A 20,647-nucleotide genomic window follows, 5' to 3' on the forward strand; every position below is an offset into this window, starting at 1 on the left:
GAATTTATCGTTTTACTGACGCTTATGCGCTCAGTAATTTTTGTATCGAGTGGGCTTATTTATACTGGTACCAGCTTAACTTCAGTGAAGAAATAATCCATAGGCTTTCTAGTGTCCTAGGGAAAGAATAAAAAAGGTTTTTTCGGATCTTTTGAGATAACGGCCTATGACTTTTCTTGAGATAGCATGGCAAAGTGACGTGGGAGAATAAATACTAAAATGAAAACAACAATAAACTAATAATGAAAACCAGAATTAAATGCAGGTCAATACGCGTGCTTGAAGTATAATAGGCGGCACGGAAAACTGGTGCAGACGCATGTATTTCAGGAACATCTTTCCTATTGTCATCTTTGATGTAGTATACTAATGGAGTATCTTCGAGATTTATAACCAGTGTTTCTGGCGGGTGTTCGGATGTTTACGTTTGAAGTTTGTAAACATGAAAATGATAAACTCGCGTGTGTTTTCCTTACTTCGAGTCTGTGTAGGAACACGCGTTACTTGTAAAGGTAAATTTCTGTTTCGCTTGAAATTCTCTCGTACGGAGTCACTGATAAGAGTTTGCGTCTAGTTTTTTTGGTTATCACAGTTCAAAACGTGGTAAATAATTCACTTTTGCAACTTCTTGGTTTAAAGGAAATATTAGATGTTGCAGTACTTCCGGAAAAGAAAGATGGGATTTGCTGAGCGGCGTATGTTTGGAGAGAGACCCGATTATTACAGCTGATATGACGGACATAGAGAAACGCTTTTCGGAGTACTTGCAAACTATTGAGTTCGAGAACAGCATGAAAAGCGATCATGAAATACGTCACGAGCGAGACAGGTACTTTGTACGGAATATATTGACATGTTTCCGTCGCAGTAACACATTTCTGTATTAACTGTAAACAAACGTATCTGCACCCTTTAAAGAACATGGAGTATCTGTGTCGGCCCTTTTCAGTTGGGTGAATTGCTTTAAATCACCTTGAAATTCTTCTTGCACGTAACTCTAAGTAAATATTAAAAATTAAAGTATAGCATGAGAAGGTGAACTGGTCATGTATTGTCATAGCTTTTTGAATATTTTAGTGAGACTGTGTGTTCTTTTACTACGTTTTACAGTTGCCGTGAAAAGTAGCAGAAATAATTGTATGTATAGCCTGAACGCATGAAAAATAATTGCTCATCAAAACCAATTCCCCCTCAACATCGTTATTGAGTCATTTCTTTTAAAATTTTTTTGTCAGTGTGCCAAATCTTCCTTGTATATTTATAACTTGCTGTGTGGAAGTAGCTACATCTTATGGACTGTACATTGATCATAAAAATGCATGTGAGACGTGGTTACCGAATTACAAATATTTTGAATTTTGTTACTGTGAAGACTAGTTTGATATAGCTCTCCAACCTTTTCTGTCCTGTGTTAGGTCATTCATCTTCACATAACTGCTGCATCCTGCATCCATTTGAACATGTTTTCTGCAGTTAAGTCTTATCCTCCCACTACAATTGATTCTTCCTACACTTCTCCTATAACCGAATTGACTATTTCTTGATGCCTCAGAACATGTCCTGTCAAACTATTTTTCCTTTTAGTCAAGTTGTGCCTTAAATTTGTTTTCCTCCTGTTTTGATTCAGTACTGTATGTCGTCGTCGGTTATCTATTCTAGGCCTACCCGTTTAGTGTTATGTTTCAACTATACAGTTCATCATTTCATAATGTACTGAAGTATGCCAACTATAGGCCTGTAAGCTTTTAAAATATATCTTGTTGTAGCTTTGAAATTAACGTAGAACAGCTAGAAAAAAATATTGGTGTATAGGTCTATAACTGAATTACAGTCTTTTGGCATTATTACTACTTTTATTATTGTTGTTGTTTTAAATCAGGAAACAAGCTGAGCTGTTGAAAAAAGGTGATATTAAAGATGTAGACTTAGATCAGGTGGTGAAGCAAACTGCCCAAGACTTTGAAGATGCATGCCAAGAAGAACTGAATAAATTTCAGCCTGCATCTAGGTTAACAGGTTAGTAAAAGAAAAGTCGCAGAAAATTTATATTGTGGACTTCTGTATAACAGAAAAAGTGAGTAGTTTTCATTTAATTGTCCATTATAACTAACATTAATTATGCTATTCAGTTGGTTACCATAGTATTTCCTTGTGTGTTCTTTTTTGTGGAGTCACCATTCTGTGATGTTCCATTCTGCGTTTATTTTAAAAAATATTCAACATGTTTAAATGGAACGTTAGAAGAAACTTAATTTATTGAGAGGTAAAGTACTATTTTTCATTTCCCTCTTATCTCAATGCAGTGGCCATAAGTGGATAAATATCTGTTCAGTTTTGGCCCCTTTTAAAAACTGATATAAAACCTCTGTAGGCCTAATATAGAATTGCGCTGCATCAATGGTTTTCAAAGTTTTTGGGCCAATGGCTCCCTTAATCTGAACATAGGCACCTTTGGCTCATTTTGCACACTAAATCCATCTTGAAACGTGGGATAAAAATTTCTTTGTCAAATGTTGAAGTAACACACTTTCATCATCTCGTAATATTTTTACACTGAAGTCTTTCAACAAAGGCAGTGGGAAAGATGAGCTTCCTTCTTCATATTCAGTTCTTCAAATTTTGACACAAAATTGGAAGTTGCTACATGCATCTTTTTCTCCAAATTCATTTGCAATATATATTTCGTGTTGATAGCTCCAAATGCTGAAAAACCTAGCTCATATAAGTAGGATGTTGCTGAAGGTATCCAAGCTTGTAGGTAGGGTCTTGTTCCCTACTTGCAGACACTCCTACTTCACTAAACTCCAAAACTCAGACAGTGATGAAGAAATAAACTTCAATTTCAGTGTAGAATCTAGAGAAACATAATAGTCAGATTGCCCTTGCTCTTCTGTGATGAATGTTGATGGAAGTTCTGCATTGAAAGCATGTGTGTTGCTGTTGTGTTGATCAACTTGTTTTGAAAAGTACTTCAGAAAGTCATCACTAAGTTTGGTTAAATGACCCACAAACACAGGCTTCAATTCTTCACATAATTTAAAGTTACTGTCTGCTGAAACCGTGTGAAGAGTGGAGAAAGTTTAATGTACGTATTTATCATTCGCCATTTCTTCCACTGTAGTACATGCTTTCTAAAAGCTGAAATTTTTTTCTGGAAGCTGCAGAGTTCTCATTGCCTTGAAGGGATACATTCAATGAATTTAGTTTTTCAAAGATGCCACAAAGATACGCCAGCATGAAAATGGCCACTGTCTGTGAACTTCTCATTAGTCACATGTTTCTCTTGAACAATATTCCTTAAAGCTAACTAGAGTTGCTGTAGTAAATTAGGAAAGTGTGCTCAGTCCCCACATCAGTACACATTGGTTGGGAACATCTCAAATTAAATGGTTGTTATTTAATAAAGTTCAACACAGATCACAGAGGACAAACAACAATTAAAAATGATGTGCATTCAACAGAACTAATCTTTATTATTACTGAATAAAAACAAATGACCTGCTTAGCACGATGAACTGAAATGTAACACATTGCCATAGCAAAAACATTTTTTTCTCCACCTCTAGCTTTCAGTACTGGTACACACATTGTTCCTTCATTCAGAAAGCTAATAAACTAAATTATTATTTTTGTGGAACCACTGTGACACCGTGATGTAAGGCTGCAACATCCCTGGGAGCTGCAAAGCACAATTTGGAAACCCCTGGCCAGCAGTTATAACTACGTTTATTTTATTTAAGCATGCTTATTTGAAATACTTGTGGTACTTTTTTTATACCATCTTAGAACTAATTCATAGCACTGCCTCGACATCTCATATTAATTTATCTATGCCTGCAACATAGAACAATATGCAATAAAAACTATGAACTATGAAAAATATACTGTTTTTAACTCAACATCTTTGTGTTTTACTTATAGGAAAAGTAAGTCAGCCAAAGAATAAGAGATTTCAGTATTCTCCCAGTTGAGATAAAAATGTGCTAGAAGTTATTGTTGAGAGACAGTTGTACAACACTTCAAGAGCACCATTCAGAAATACAATTTCTGTTATATCTTCAATAAAGTTTACTGGGTACTGTGGCACACATTCTTAAGAGAGAGAAAAAGGATTGGTTGACTTTGCGTAAGTTAATTTAAGTTAGATTAAATAGTGTGTAAGCCTAGGGATCGATGACCTTAGCAGTTTGGTCCCTTAGGACCTTACCACCAACACCTGACTCCTAAAGGGGATTTAATCATAGATCCTCAGGGCTCTCAAGCTCATAAGGTTTGCTCGTTAGAAAAATGGAAAATGGACAGATGAGCTGTGAAAGTTGCTTCAAGCATATAAAGAATGTATTTAACCCGTTCTTGAAAGAAACTGAAATTCCCCAGTCTGCTGTAATATTTTTAGACAGACTGACTCTCCATTTGAGCGGATATTGCTGGAAAAACGACATCATATTTCCCACTTTACATCCCAATTCTGTACATATCTTACATCTACTAGATGTAGCAGTCTTTGGACTAATGAAAAAAAAAAAAAAACTATTTCAGACATTGTGTTCTGACACCAAGAGGTTTAATATTTCAAAATATGAAGTACCTGCTATTTTTTTGCAATTTATTTCAGAATGTAAAATGGAGCAAATGTTCAAGCAGGCTTCAGAGCAACTAATTTGTTTCCATTTGATGCAAACAATGTGAATTATACCAATATAGTTGCTTGTCATATGCCAGCGTCAGCTACAGTCCAGTCAGCTATGGAGCTTAAGATTCATTTTTTGTATATAAAAAACAAATTGATGCTGTCCATCTAGATGAGTTTAAAGTAACCGAGAGAAGGAATCTTGACTGGGGAGGAAATCTGGAGGCATCATTACTTTTAAAGTTCTAGAGCAAAATGGCTGATGACATAGAAATGCTTGCTGCTAGTGGTTTTCATGGTTCTTATTGTATAATTTACTATGTTACAAGCAAAGATAAATTGATATGAGATGTCCAGGAAATGCTATTAATTAATTTGAGCAGAGTCTACTAGCTGAAACCCTTTGATGACAATCCATCAAAGAAAATTTCACCACATGAAGATAGGTATAATCCTTCATCCATCCAGAGTCTTGGTACTATTCAGATATCTTCATCACATAGGCAGTTTACAAAATAGTGATATTACTTGATGGCCCACCAAAAGTCTTGTTCCTTTCTAAACATCGATGACTCTAAATAACACTTCACAAAATCTGGATACTTCAACATCTTTCCAAAATCTTTTGTCTTTGATGATATTCAATCAACACAACCAAAACCAATAGCAATAATTTTTGGAAGTGTTATTTATCACTTTGACCAGAATCTGAGCAACGAAGCACAAAGAGAAAGAAAGAACACACACCTAGTGTTGTGACTAGTGATGGAACATCATGAATTAGAGGAAAAAGAGAAACAGGAGAGGAACATGAAAAAGGAACAGAAAAGATATGAAGGAGATAGAGTGAAAAAAAAAACTATTGGCAGATTTTCATTGAAAACGGTGTTAAACAAGAAACAGACTGTAATGAGCTGATAGGCAAACAAGTTCTTCTGAGTAAGCAGATTAGATGACAGCATAGAAGAAGAAACGGATAAAATGCATCAGAAAGTGAAATTGTGTTCCAGTGGGAACTTGGAAATAGGGGTAACTGTTCTGGTAAAAATTTGTTCAGTTTGGGCCAGAGCAAAAAGACCTGCAATTTTTAATTAGGTGGCTCTTATTTTGGAAGTGGCATCTGATTCCGAATTTGGAATTCAATGTCTAAAAAAGTTCTATGCTCAGAAAATTCATTTTGATTACATTGAAAATGATGTTTCAACCATAACAGCCAAAGAAATGTTGGAGAAACTGCCAGGACCAGTTTTGATGCAAGTAGTACAGGTACTAAAAACAAAGTTACGCAAATCTGTTGACACATGTGAGGAATAAACTTGTCTAGAGGTTGATTTAAGTAGTTTGAAGGCCAGTGATTATCATATTTATTATTAATTGTTTTCTGATCTACTCAGTTCACTTTTAATTACTTTATTAGTGTTTATTATCTTTTTGCTTGAATAAAGGTCAAATTACTTTGTAGAAAATAGATTCTACAATTATTAAAGCCCCAATTTTATTGTAATATGTAGTATCCGAAAGTGAGGAAATGGTTGGCCATAGCTAGGGTTAACATGGCGAGTACTGGGGAAGTACACTAACTTAGAACACTTGATCCAACTTGATTGGAACATACAGATTTTGAAACAATAGACACTTTATTAAAGTAATACATATTTTTTTCATATACTAAACATATTGTCTAAAATATATCATTCATTGAACAGTAATCTGTATTCAAACAAACCTTGCCAAAAGGGGCGATTGTACGAACATAGAAGTTGTGACTACTCGACATTTTAAAACCACTGTGCATGATCCACTTCTGTTATCTCTGATTTAGGCTGCCTATGGGAAAGCAGTAGTTGGAACTACAACCTCATTTATGGGCTTCGAAATGTTAGGCACCTCACGAGAATTCATCCCAAACTGATGTGGAATTTTTTGGGAGTTCCCTGTAGTGGGTCAGCACTTACTCAGTGGAAGATGAACAATTCCATTTTCAGAGTAGTTTGCAGTAAAGATTTTGCTACTTGTTAGGCAGTATAATGTGCCTCAAATGCACTAACCTCATTATTGCACAGCTTACACTTTCATTCATCTTAATGAAATTTTTAGTAACAGACTACTTATGTGCTTAAATAGAAGATCCATTCAGTCTGCTAGAAAGCAATAACTGTCTGATCTCAGTGCTTCTTGATCTTTTTACTAGTCTCTTTTGCATGATAAATTATTCTGAAAACTAGGTCTTTCTTTTTTAGTTTCTTTCTCTCACGCTCTCCTTTATCATATTCTTCAAAGAAAAGCTCTGTATTATACAAATTTTGGACCAAGGGTGTGAATGCCATCAGAATTCAGTTCTTGTCGCTCTAGTTTCTTTTTTATTGTTGTTTCAGTTTCTTTTTCAATTCATTTGACTCGAGGAAATTTAAAATGGTTTCTTGTGCAAAGCATTTTTTCCCCACATAGTTTATGAACTGTTGCAAACCAGTGTAGCGCTTTACCTGTTGAGTGGGTCCAAGTATCACTATTTAATCCTTTGAGTCCCAGTAGTAAGAAAACCTAGATAATTTTTAAAAATTTACAAAATTAATGTTTATTATCATAGTGAGCAATGAATATAAGGAGTTGGTAAAAGTAAACAATCAGTAGTTTTATGAAGATGGTTTTACTTTTGAACCATCAGTGCATGCAATGAAAACTTTGTCCATCCATAATATCAATGAGATATTTGAAAGAAAATTTGCATTTTTTCGAGACACAGTCCCACATCTCTAAATTTCCAGGCTAATGATACCTAAAACAAATCTTAACCCTAAATAATAAGCAAAAACAGGCATAAAATTTAGTATTTCTGTATCAACAGTACATACTGTGTCAGTAGTTTCATTTCAAAACCACTCATAAAAGCAATAGTACCAACTCAAATTTACATTACAGCAATTGTAGATATAGTTAAATTTGCTGTGAGTGATCTCAATAAGGCCACTGACAAAAAGCTACATATCACAATCTCCTACAATCACGTAGCATATCTGCACCAACTATTGCATTGAACGTTTATGTGACTATTACTGTACATCATATTCGTAAACGTATCTCTGTGTGCTACTAGCTGTTTCTGTCTTGCAACAGCATTGGCAGTTTCCTGACAAAGGTACTGGTACTTCACAACAAACTTAATAAAATGGTGGTTTCAGGCAGAAACCATTGGTACTCAAAGGTTTATTGTAGATGATGGTAATGAATGCACAAGTTGTGTGATATTGTGTTTCATATGTAAGAGAGAGAGAGAGAGAGAGAGAGAGAAACAAAAGTTGGTTAGTTAGTTAGTTACATGTTCCTTGTAAACATTATTATGTGTGATGTATCAGCATAACAAACCTAAAGCCCACACTTAAAAAAAAATAATGCAGCTACATGCTGTTCATTTACAGTTTTTTTGCTGTATAAATGAATAATCAATTCTATTCAAGACTTTCTCAATGGACTAGAATAAGCTATTAAGCCATTGTCAGCCCATAACATCCTACTCTTGGACAGGTAATGAAAATGTTTTCCATCCTCGGATTCAAACCAGTTACGTCTGGTCTAATATCTGATGATCTTTATCACATGTTAATAACTGTTCCAGTCCTAGTGAATATTTTTGATGACCTCAGAGTCATTCGGGTCATTCAATTCCAAGTGACATAGGAGTTCAAGCTCAATCATCCTTCATTTTACTGAAATTTTTACCGATTATACTTGATGGACCAGCAGAATGTCTGCTAACTTTCGGCTTTGTCTGCAAGATTAATTAGCTACTAGAGCCATTTTCACAAGGGCTACTTTATTTGAAACTGCTGTTATGCTATAAAATCCTTGTTTGGCTGCCATTGTTGCTGTCCCAGAAGAGATAGGATCCTCTGACCTAGCAGAGATAGGATCCTGCTACCTACTATCCTGACACAACATTTTGTGAAGAATACAGACATAATCTAAATGAAAATCTGAAAGCAATGCTCATGGCACTATCTTTCTTCAGACTTATTGAAAAATTTTGTAGTGACATTTTTCACCTAATGTTAACAAAGAATAGATAATGACTAGAAAGTACTGGAAATGTGATCATTTGTCAGTGCCTTGTCTGCTTACCTGTAAGAAAACTATAGAATTATGCCTTATCTGTCAGAAGATTAAAGGATTATGAACTTTCCTAGAAATGTGTTCACTCTGTTGCCAGTCTCTGAACTTACCAAATTTTGCCAATCTTAAAACCACATATTTCAAAATTCACAATGCTGATTTTACAGTTATTGAAAATACTGATAAATGCATTTAAGGGTGTCGGAAACATTTTAATTGTAATGTCATTTGCATTAAGATGTCAAATTTGGCTCAAATTGTGGTGTTTATCAGTAAGTGTACATTGTTAATTTAGTGTTCGATAACATTTACATTACTTTTTGTGGTTCAGAAAGGAAACGCCAGACTGTATATCCAAAGATCTGGGGCTTGATTCCTTGTCAATAGTAAGATTTTCGCCTGTTACTTCTAGTCTATCATCTCTGGCATTGTTTGTTACTGTGGAAATTACAGAGCTGCAGTGTGGTTCAAAATTTATACTATAGATCTCCCTGTAATTGACTGAGTAAAACAGTCCTAAAGGTCAGAGAAAGGCAAGTGCATCCTATCTCCTATAGGCCTATGTCTGTTACAGCAAATGTAAAACACATGATAAGTGACAAAAAATAAAAATCCCAGGACTGACTGGAAATCAAAACCATAGTCTGGCAGTTAACCTCTGAAATACATGCAACTAATGGGAATGATGTCAGGCTCTAAATTAACTCGAAAATTTGAGCCAAATTTGTACTTCTTAACCAAACAACATCAAAATTAAAATGTTCCTCATAGACTTAAATGCTCTTGTTTTTGGTGGTGTCAGCATTTATAAAATCAGTGGTGACTGTTTTAAGACACATGCTGTTAACGGTAAGCAAAATTTCATGCATTTGGTATTTTTGGTAAATTTAGAGGCTGATGATAGTGGTTACATTTCTAAGTAAGTTCATGATTCACTCATTTTATGACAGGAATGTTGACAAGGCATTGACAAATGATGATATTTCCAATACTTTTCATTATTTAGTTACTCCTGATGAAAATGTAGGGAAAATTGTCACTACAAAATTTTGTAGCAAGTTTTCCATGAACAATGCTTTATGATTTTCATTTATGTGATAATGGAAAACCCTTTTATTGATTTGCACAACAAGACAAAAACAAGTGGTCTTGGTCCACTATTGCCCACATGAAAACTGAGTTTAGTGTGCGGTTTCACTCCCTATGATTCTAGTAAAGCCATCCAAGTACCCTTGAAGATAGTAGGAGCCCTTTTAATAGTTCATTATTAGACATGGATTCTTCACAACTTAATGAACTGAATATTTTGTATATTTTGACACCCAACACTTTGTATTGGGAGATTAGATTTGGTGCAGTTTCATAACCGTCACTACTCTATACTCATCACATGTAGGTGTCTTTTAAAGTCCCATAGCCAGTCATTAGCCCTGCAATGAATTTAATCTGCCTCCTGTTCAAGTTCAGTATTACAGAACTTCTCTTGAAACATGGCTTTCTCATCACTAGCTTACCATGTTTCTGTTTTCGACTATATTTCAATATCCTACTTGCTGCTTCCTCACTCAGCTGCGTAATTTTAATTTTACCACCACTTTGATGATGATTAGCACAGTTTCTGGTCCAATAAAGGGAGTCATCTCACCTGCCCTGGCCAGCTAAGAGCATTTTAATAGCCATGGCAGCTTTCCCATGCTTTCCCATTGTCTGACAAGGGCATCGTGGTATGCTGCTACAATCTCTGATCTCATTGCAGTGGCTGGTAGGTATTTCAGAGCTGCTTGTTTGTCTAAATAAATGTAGATGCAATGATCCTTGTAGCATGTTGTACATAAATTTAAATTGTCCTACACACACACACACACACACACACACACACACAGCAGATACAGAAAACCCTTGGTGGAATGTAAATAATTTAAAGCGTGAAGGAACAACTTACAAGTAGTAGAGTCACTAAGTAGTTGAAAGTGACAGTCTTCTACATATAACTGACCATCCCTAATATGCATTTGGTATTTCTGTATTTTGAAAAAAAAAAAGTTTTCGATATGGCAGGTTGCAAGATTTATTAAATCAGAAAGAATGGCTTGCCAAGCTTCAGAATTTTATATACATCTGCAGTTTCGAAGACGGCAGAACTTCATGTGGATCCCATGAATATGTTCTCTATAGATTTCATCAAAATTGAAGATGATAGAGATGGAGAATGATCTGTTGTGGATCAAATTGCAACTTTAATTTTCTTTTCATTTGATTTATCTTCTGGCCAGACATCTCTCATTGCACTACTCTAACCATTCTTTTCTTATAATAATAGTGATTTGCTCATGGATGTGTGGAACATTAAGTAAAATAAAAATTTGTCCTCGAGATTCCTTACTCTATCATGCATTTCGACATTCAGTTTTCTGTCTTGTCTGTTGCATTACATTTGTTGGAATTGGTGTAATTAATAATTCTGATTAATCTGACACCAAAAGATTAAACTTGACAGGAAACCCGTTATTCAGTAAAAACAGGAAGCTAGTAAATTGTAATCCAGAGCAACAATACAGTATAAAAAAAGAAGATGGAACGTGAAAAACACAGGAATACATCCAAAATGAGATTTGCACTCTGCAGTGGAGTGTGCGCTGATATGAAACTTCCTGGCAGATTAAAATTGTGTGCCGGACTGAGACTCGAACTCGGGACCTTTGCCTTTCGTGGGCAAGTGCTCTACCAACTGAGCTACCCAATCATGACTCACGGCCCATCCTCACTGCTTTAATTCCGCCACTATCTTGTCTCCTACATTCCAGACTTCACAGAAGCTCATCTGTGAACCTTTCATACTTGGGTAGCTCAGTTGGTAGAGCACTTGCCCGTGAAAGGCAAAGGTCCCGAGTTCGAGTCTCGGTTCGGCACACAGTTTTAATCTGCCAGGAAGTTTCACAGGAATAAATATTGCACATGGAGAATGCACAATAACACATGAAAAATAAAAAATCAGCAACCCAGCCAATCGGACGTAGAAGCCTCTTGACAGCTGCAATTCACTTATTACATTCAAAACACAGTGCCTTGATCAGCCTGTTTAGCTGTTTAGAACTACCTCGACAACCACAATTCAGGTGTTACATCACACGACATTGCACATACACTGACTATGCGACACGGCATTCCTGCACACGAGCAGTTACCAGCTATCGTGTTGTACTCTGTATCAGCTCCCTTGATTGAATTGGAGGATTGGTATCAAGGAAACGGGCTGGGAACTGGACACAGCTTCCAGAGTTCCCCATGTGGCCAGAGCAGAGAAGTCAATGGGACTCATCACACTGCTCACACATGAAAGACAGTCCGCCACAACATTACCGGATCCCAAAATGTGTCAGTAGTGAACTGGGCTACGAACTCTAGATGCTTGAATTGGCAAGGAGGGCAGTTGACACTTTCATGTTTGAATGCAAAGGTCATTTATTTATGGCCCGTGAATATAAGGAATCCTTGCACTTAAATTTTAGGGTGGAAGTATTTCACTGCTTCACATACTGTCAGGAGTTTGTGATTGTAGGCACTCCACTTTCTCTGAGATGGTGACAGTTTTTAAAATAAGTATGTCAATGGTAACCATGAACTGTCTGACTACTGCTGTAGTGCCACGCAGATAGCCGTCTGGCTTGCATCCACCAGTACTGCTAGAGGTGCATTGAGCTTAGAATCAGCTAGAAGTGGTATGTCTGCCAGGCTCTGTTTGGCGACCTTGAACGCAGAATACACAAACTCGGTCCACTGCACTGGGGAGTTGCCCTTCTTCTGAGGTCTAGTCAGTGGTTCAAACTGGTTTTTTATCTGCTGTAAATATGAGGCCAAATATGCCTTTGTGTGGTTATCTGAGAGCACTGTCTCTACTTCCTTTTTTGTTAGTAAATTATCAAGTTGTGGTAGGATACTCATAGACGTCTTCAAATATCCAACTTCTGTAGTAAGATTTTTTTACTTTTTTTCTTAGATGTGGTTTAGTGACATACTTATTTAAGTGTGTTAAAATGTTCATATATTTGGCCTTTGTAGCAAGATTATTTAGTTCTTTTGTAAACATCGTATGGTGACTGCATCATAATAAATTAATGGATCAATTATGTCTACGAGCCTCTAGCCTTCTATGTTTAAAAGAAATACAACCCTCATTTGTTTTAAAGATCTTACTCAATTCTTTTTATAAATGCTTTTTGTTCACTACAGCATGTTGCATGAGGCAGGTGGCAGTGATAAAATTTCTTCATACCAATGAACTGACAAATTCCTTGATTGTGATTGGCCTAGGTAACTGTAAGAGTGTGTCCACTTTCTGTGTCGGAGATATGGAGCCCACAGTAGAGATTCTGTGTCCCAAGAAGGTCGTTTCAGATTGTCTTAAAACGCACTTGGTGACATTCATCGTGACTCTACAATGCTCCAAACTCTTGAACACCTCTTGTAGATATTGTCGCTGTTGTTTTTCAGTCTCCGAGAACACGAGCACATTGTCCAGGTACGCAAAACAGAATGGGTGGCCTTGAATAACAGAGGCACTGAATGTTTGCCATATCTGTGTTGCATTTTGTAATCTGAAGGTCATGCCCCATACACTCAAACAGACTGAATGGTGTCATAATTGCAGTCTTTGGAATGTCCTCTTTAGCCACAGGTATCTGAGTATAGGCTGTAGCATAGTCTAAGATGTTTAATGTCTTTGCACCATGTTATGTGTAGTTGTGGTCTTTAGAAATGGCACTGTTCTCATGTTCAGCACCCAGTAATCTAAACACAGGTGCCAGGCCTCACCTTCTTTTGGCACCAGATGTAAGGCAAAGGACTACACACTGTTGAATGGTCTAATAACGCCGTCTCACTGCATGCTGTCGAATTCAGCTTTTGCAGTTGCAATATGGCTCAGTACTAAACATTTACATTGGCACAACACTGATGGTCCATCCGCAGTTCTGATGCAATGCGTTGTATTGTGTTGAATGTGTTCAGGTGTACTGGGTGGTCTGATCGAATAGGGAAACTGCTTTAACATGTACTGAATTCACCCGCAGGTGCCTGCATGACCTTTGACAACTGGTGACAGTTAAATCAGTAATGCTGTCCACTAATTGGGCATTTGCCAATATCCCGGAAGTGGTTGTAATGTGCCAGGAGATCTACACTGATGATGGTGTCTGTGATGTTTGCAACAGTGACGTTCCATGTGAACATATGACGTTGCACTAACATCAGCTCCATTCTCTGTGTTCCATAGGTTGCAATAGTCAAGTTATTGTCAGATGTTAAACGGACGACAGTTGGTTGCCTACAACGATCCAACAAAGACTGGCAGAATGCTGATGTTCAGACCAGTTTCTATAACAAATTTCAAGCCAGAATCTCTTTTGCTAATGAACAGCCACCTGGATGGTGACAGGCGCCTATGATCAACTGCTGCTGGTATTTGGGTGTAAGCTCAGTGATGTACATTTTCATGCATTCTCGACAAATCTGCAATGGTACCAACACAGAGGCTGCTTACCTTGTGGGGATGTAGTGTTGCTCAAAGACCAGAACCTTCAATGTCTGTGGTAACACATTCTGTTGATTCCTGTCGGTTTGTGATGCCACTACGCCGTAATTTGTGCTGGTAATATACTGCTTCATGATGTACCGGTATGCAATAAGTTGTCTGGCACTGTGACAGTGTTCACTTTACTGTGCAGATACCTCAGATATTGTGCCAGCTTACGATCACCGTCGTCTTCTTGTGTAAGAAAAACAAATTCAGTCTTCCTGTGACGCAGCGATTCTCTGTATTAGCTCTGCCTTGAGTTTCTTTTAGAAATGTCCTACTGGGGTGCCTTGAAAATTTCTTGTACTTTGGCAACAAAATGGTGGTCCAACTGGCTAACAACCAGTGTGAATTTCATGGTGGTTGTTGTTGTTGTTGTTGTTGTTGTTGTTGTGGTCTTCAGTCTTGAGACTGGTTTGATGCAGCTCTCCATGCTACTCTATCCTGTGCAAGCTTCTTCATCTTCCAGTACCTATTGCAACCTACATCCTTCTGAATCTGTTTAGTGTATTCATCTCTTTGTTCTCCATCTACGATTTTTACCCTCCACACTGCCCTCCAATACTAAATTTGTGATCCCTTGATGCCTCAGAACATGTCCTCCCAACCGATCCCTTCTTCTAGTCAAGTTGTGCCACAAACTCCTCTTCTCCCCAATCCTATTCAATACCTCCTCATTAGTTATATGATCTACCCATCTAATCTTCAGCATTCTTCTGTAGCACCACATTTCGAAAGCTTCTATTCTGTTCCTGTCTAAACTATTTATCGTCCACGTTTCACTTCCATACATGGCTACGCTCCATACAAACACTTTCACAAACGACTTCCTGACACTTAAAGCAATACTTGATGTTAACGAATTCCTCTTCTTCAGAAACACTTTCCTTGCTATTGCCAGTCTACATTTTATATCCTCTCAACTTTGACCATCATCGTATATTTTGCTCCCCAAATAGCAAAACTCATTAACTACTTTAAGTGTCTAATCTAATTCCCTCAGCATCACCCGACTTAATTTGACTACAATCCATTATCCTCGTTTTGCTTTTGTTGATGTTTATCTTATACCCTCCTTTCAAGACACTGTCCATTCCGTTCAACAGCTCTTCCAAGTCCTTTGCTGTCTCTGACAGAATTACAATTTCATCGGCAAACCTCGAAGTTTTTATTTCTTCTCCCTGGATTTTAATATCTACTACAAATTTTTCTTTTGTTTCCTTCACTACTTGCTCAATATACAGACTGAATAACATTGGGGATAGACTACAACCCTGTCTCACTCCCTTCCCAAGCACTGCTTCTCTATCATGCACCTCGACTCTTATAACTGCCATCTGGTTTCTGTACAAATTGTAAATAGCCTTTTGCTCCCTGTTTTTTTACCCTGCCACCTTCAGAATTTGAAAGAGAGTATTTCAGTCAACATTGCCAAAAGCTTTCTCTAAGTCTACAAATGCTAGAAAAATAGGTTTGCCTTTCCTTAATCTAGCTTCTAAGATAAGTCGTAGGGTTAGTATTGCCTCACATGTTCCAATATTTCTACGGAATCCAAACTAGTCTTCCCCGAGCTCAGCTTCTACCAGTTTTTCCATTCATCTATAGAGAATACGTGGCCGTCAGTAATTCTAATGGAATGTTGTCTGCTCCTGGGGCCTTGTTTCGATTCATGTTTTTCAGTGCTCTGTCTAACTCTTCACGCAGTATCGTATCTTCCATTTCATCTTCATCTACATCCTCTTCCATTTCCATAATATTGTCCTCAAGTACACTGTCCTTGTATAGACCCTCTGTATACTCCCTCCACCTTTCTGCTTTCCCTTCTTTGCTTAGAACTAGGTTTCCATCTGAGCTCTTCACATTCATGCAAGTGGTTCTCTTTTCTCCAAAGGTCTATTTAATTTTCCTGTCGGCAGTATCTGTCTTACCCCTAGTGAGATAAGCCTCTACATCCTTACATTTGTCCTCTAGCCATCCCTGCTTAGCCATTTTGCACTTCCTGTCGATCTCATTTTTGAGACATTTGTATTCCATTTTGCCTGCTTCATTTACTGCATTTTTATATTTTCTCCTTTCATCAATTAAATTCAATATTTCTTATGTTACCCAAGGATTTCTAATAGCCCTTGTCTCTTTACATGCTAGGTCTGCTGCCTTCACAACTTCATCTCTCAAAGCTACCCATTCTTCTTCTACTGTATTTCTTTTCCCCATTCCTGTCAATTGTTCCCTTATGCTCTCCCTGTAACTCTTTCCAACCTCTGGTTTAGTCAGTTTATCCAGGTCCCATCTCCTTAAATTCTCACCTTTTGGCAGTTTCTTCAGGTTTAATGAACAGTTCATAACCAATAGATTTTGATCAGAGTCCGCATCTGCCCCTGGAAATGTCTTACAATTTAAAACCTGGTTCCTAAATCTCTGCCTTACCATTATGTAATCTATCTGAAACCTGTCAGTATCTCCAGGCTTCTTCTATGTATACAACCTTCTTTTATGATTCTTGAACCAAGTGTTAGCTATGATTAAGTTATGCTCTGTGCAAAATGCTATCAGGCGGCTTCCTCTTTCATTTCTTAGCCCCAATCCATATTCATGTACTACATTTCCTTCTCTCCCTTTTCATTCTGTCGAATTCCAGTCACCCATGACTATTAAATTTTCATCTCCCTTCACTACCTGAATAATTTGTTTTATTTCATCATACATTTCTTCAATTTCTTCGTCATCTGCAGAGTTGTAATTCCAGCACAACAAAAACTTGCTTCCATAAGATGGGGTTGTCAGGCCAAAACTATGCGAAGTGCTCTGCTAGTCTTGATACAGTACATTCTCCAGACATCTCCTGGACTCAGTAGGGAAAACGGCTGTAGTTAAGTTCCTTCAGCATGAGTATCTTGTCAGAGTCACCACTTGCCAGGTTTGGTGTAATTAGAACGGTTCAACTTAATCATTATTATTAATCAGACACCACAGGAGTAAGCTTCACAAGAACCTCTTTATTCACTGAAGACAGGAAGCTAATGAATTGTAACCCAGAGTGACAAAAAAAGAAAAAAAGAGGAACATAGATAACTCTGAAATAAATATCACACAGGGAAAGGGGGGGACAGGGGGGGGAGGAAAAAAACAAAAAAAAAGACCATCCCCCCCTGTTGGCCAAGTGTCGACTGAAATGGAACTACCATAACAGCTGCGGTTCAGCTGTTAATACACGAGAACATTGCATGTACACACAATATGCAACGCTTTACTTCTCCACACTGGCATGCAGCAGCTGTCATGTCGGACGCTATATGTTGTTTGTGCCTGGATATTATAACATTTTATTGATCTGAGTAGTTGCTCCTTTCTCAGAATACGGAATTTTATCTCGTAGACTGTATTCCACTTAAAAAATAATTCAGATCAGTAAAGTTCTCTATATTTTAACCATTCAGAGCAGCATCTACTTTCATAATTGTAGTGTAGTCAACAAGAGTTCACATAGAAGAGCACCTTCATTGAATTGAAGAAGTGCTAAAACTGAAGACAAGTCAAGAAAATTGTTTTTTCCAAAAGTGAAATAAAAGGGTGCCTGGCTAGCGATACAGGCTGCCAAAGGTGACACCTCAGTTGACTTTTTTGACATGCAATTTTTGGTTAAATATACACATCAAAAAAAGTTTTGCATCACCCTGGTTCTCAGAACTCCTGAAGATAGACATTGACAGTGGATATTGTATCACAGACACAGTATCTTTGACTGTTCAGAGATGCCACTAAACCCACCCAAAGATGTAAACAATGATGCATGAGCAGCACCTGTTAGACGGAGGGGGTCTAACAGCAAAACAGTTCCAGCATTCCACCAGGAAGGAGGTGCACTGCTCGTGTTGTCTGTAGTTCAACCATGCCTAGATGGTCACACATTGTTACTGTGTGCCAGAAAGGACTCTCAACAGTGAAAGTGTCCAGGTATGTACGAGCGAACCAAGGCGATGTTGTTCGGACATTGAGGAGATAGAGAGAGACAGGAACTGTTGATGACATGCCTCGCTCAGGCCACCCAAGGGCTACTACTGCAGTGGATGACCACTACCTACGGATTATAGCAAGGAGGAACCCTGACAGCAACACAGCCATGTTGAATAATGCTTTTTGTGCAGCCACAGGATGTCGTATTATGTCTCAAATTATGCACAATAGGCTGCATGATGCCCAACTCCACTCCCGATGTCCATGGTGAGGTCCATCTTTGCAACCACAACACCATGCGGCGCAATACAGCTGGGCCCAACAACATGCCACATGGACCACTCAGGATTGGCATCATGTTCTCTTCACCGATGAGTGTTGCATAAGACTTCAACCAGACAATTCTCGGAGACATGTTTGGAGGTAACCTGGTCAGGCTGAACGCCTTAGACACACTGTCCAACGAGTGCAGCAAGGTGGAGATTCCGTGCTGTTTGGGCTGATGTATGCTGTTGGTGGTCATGGAAGGTGCTGTAATGGCTGTATGATACGTGATTGCCATCCTCCAACTGATAGTGTAACCATATCAGCAGCATATTGGCGTCTTCATGGACGACGGTTCACACACCCATGATGCACATCTTGTGAATGACTTCCTTCAAGATAATGACATCGCTCGACTAGCACGGCCAGCATGTTCTCCAGACATGAACCCTATTGACTGTGCCTGAGATACATTGAAAACGGCGTGACACATCAAGCACTCTGAGGGATCTATGCTAAATCGCCATTGAGGAGTGGGACAGTCTGGACTGACAAGTGCCTTGATGAACTTGGGGATAGTATGCCGTGACGAATACAGGCATGCATCAGTGCAAGAGGATGTGCTACTGGGTATAAGAGGTACCAGTGTGTACAGCAATCTGGACCACCACTTCTGAAGACCTCGGTGTATGGTGGTACAAACATGAGCAATAGAAAGGGTGGAAATGATGATTATGTTGATCTCTGTTCCAATTTTCTGTACAGTTTCCGGAACTCTTGGAACTGAGGTGATGCAAAACTTTTTTTGATGTGTGTATTAAAATGCATTCACTCTGCATTGTCTCAGAATATTCGTTCTTTGTATTGGGTACCATAGCAATGGGTCTATTAAAAGAAAGTGGCATTTTCTAATTTTGCTGGTAAATGTCTTTAAAATACATTTACATTCTCATCATTATTTTCTATTCGGAGAGTAATATGATGTATTGTATTTTGTACAGGATAACAATATCTCTTGAGAATGACCTAGAAGGCTGAAACTAGTCATGGACAAGTAAAATTAAAACAGTAAAAGTGGGAAATGCCATCTTGTTTCCAAATATTTTGTTACTTGTAATGTTATTTCAAAGATGATTGTCTGAGAAGCTTCGAAATGTTTTTCTCGAATGATCTCATTTCATTTTATTAAAGTTTAAAAATAATTCCTTCATAAAGTGCCATTTTGTCCTGTTGATAATGATTAACAGTAACAACAGAAAAGAACTCCCCCTTTCCAGTTTATCAGTTTTTTAACTAGTGTTTGTGTTTTAACTTCCTTATCTAATGCCTTTATTGCTATCATTTTATAAATCAAAATAAGCAATTCCAGAAATTCAGAGAATTTTACTGTATATCAAAGGCTACTACATATCTAGAAAAGGGAAATGCACCACCTTGTTCTGGAATACCTCACAAACATTCTTTAAATTAACTCTTGGACTAATATGGTGGAATAAAAACAGTAAATCAAATCAATTTTTATCTTGGTGAATAGAACCTTCAAAGTGTCAAAGTCTTTGAAACAGTGTGGAAGCTTTGAGATAATTTCAGAAAGTAACAGAATTTTCTAGAATAATCTGAAACCATCTGGATGATTCTGCATGTTTGATCAAGTGTATAAAGGTGGGGATACATGGACTTACAGTTCACTTTCTTTTCCCCCCTGACTGGTTTAATGTGGCCCACCCCGAATTTTTTTTCCTGTGCCAACCTCTTCATCTCATCTCAGTGTAGCACTTGCAACCTACATCCTCAATTATTTGCTGAATGTATTCTAATCTCTGTCTTCCTCTAAAGTTTTTACCATGTGCAGCTCCCTTTAGGTCCATGTAACTTATTCCCTGATGCCTTAAAAGTTATCCTACCATCCTATCTCTTCTTTTCCCTGTTTCCATATATTCCTTTCCTCACCGATTCTCCAGAGAACCTCCTCATTCTTTACCTTATCAGTCCATATAATTTTCAACATTCTTCTGGAACAAAACATCTCAACGGCTTCAATTCTCTTCTTTTTCAGTATTCCCAGAGTCCATGTTTCACTACCATACAATGCTGTGCTCTAAACATACATTCTCATAAAT

The 20,647-nt window shown here is 37.7% G+C and overlaps 1 protein-coding gene across 1 annotated transcript in view; it reads left to right on the forward strand.

The window, feature by feature from the left end:
- The first annotated feature begins 366 nt into the window (after positions 1-366).
- Positions 367-20,647, forward strand: part of LOC126284749 (39S ribosomal protein L46, mitochondrial) — a 35,842-nt gene continuing 15,561 nt past the window's right edge. Inside the window, exons 1-3 of the mRNA XM_049983892.1 lie at positions 367-512; positions 640-829; positions 1,880-2,016. Of these exons, the coding sequence (XP_049839849.1) occupies positions 443-512; positions 640-829; positions 1,880-2,016 (397 nt within the window). The 5' untranslated portion in view covers positions 367-442. The remainder of the gene's footprint in view (positions 513-639; positions 830-1,879; positions 2,017-20,647) is intronic.

This window comes from Schistocerca gregaria, chromosome 8 (assembly GCF_023897955.1).
Source record: "Schistocerca gregaria isolate iqSchGreg1 chromosome 8, iqSchGreg1.2, whole genome shotgun sequence".
NCBI classification, from domain to species: Eukaryota; Metazoa; Arthropoda; class Insecta; order Orthoptera; family Acrididae; genus Schistocerca; species Schistocerca gregaria.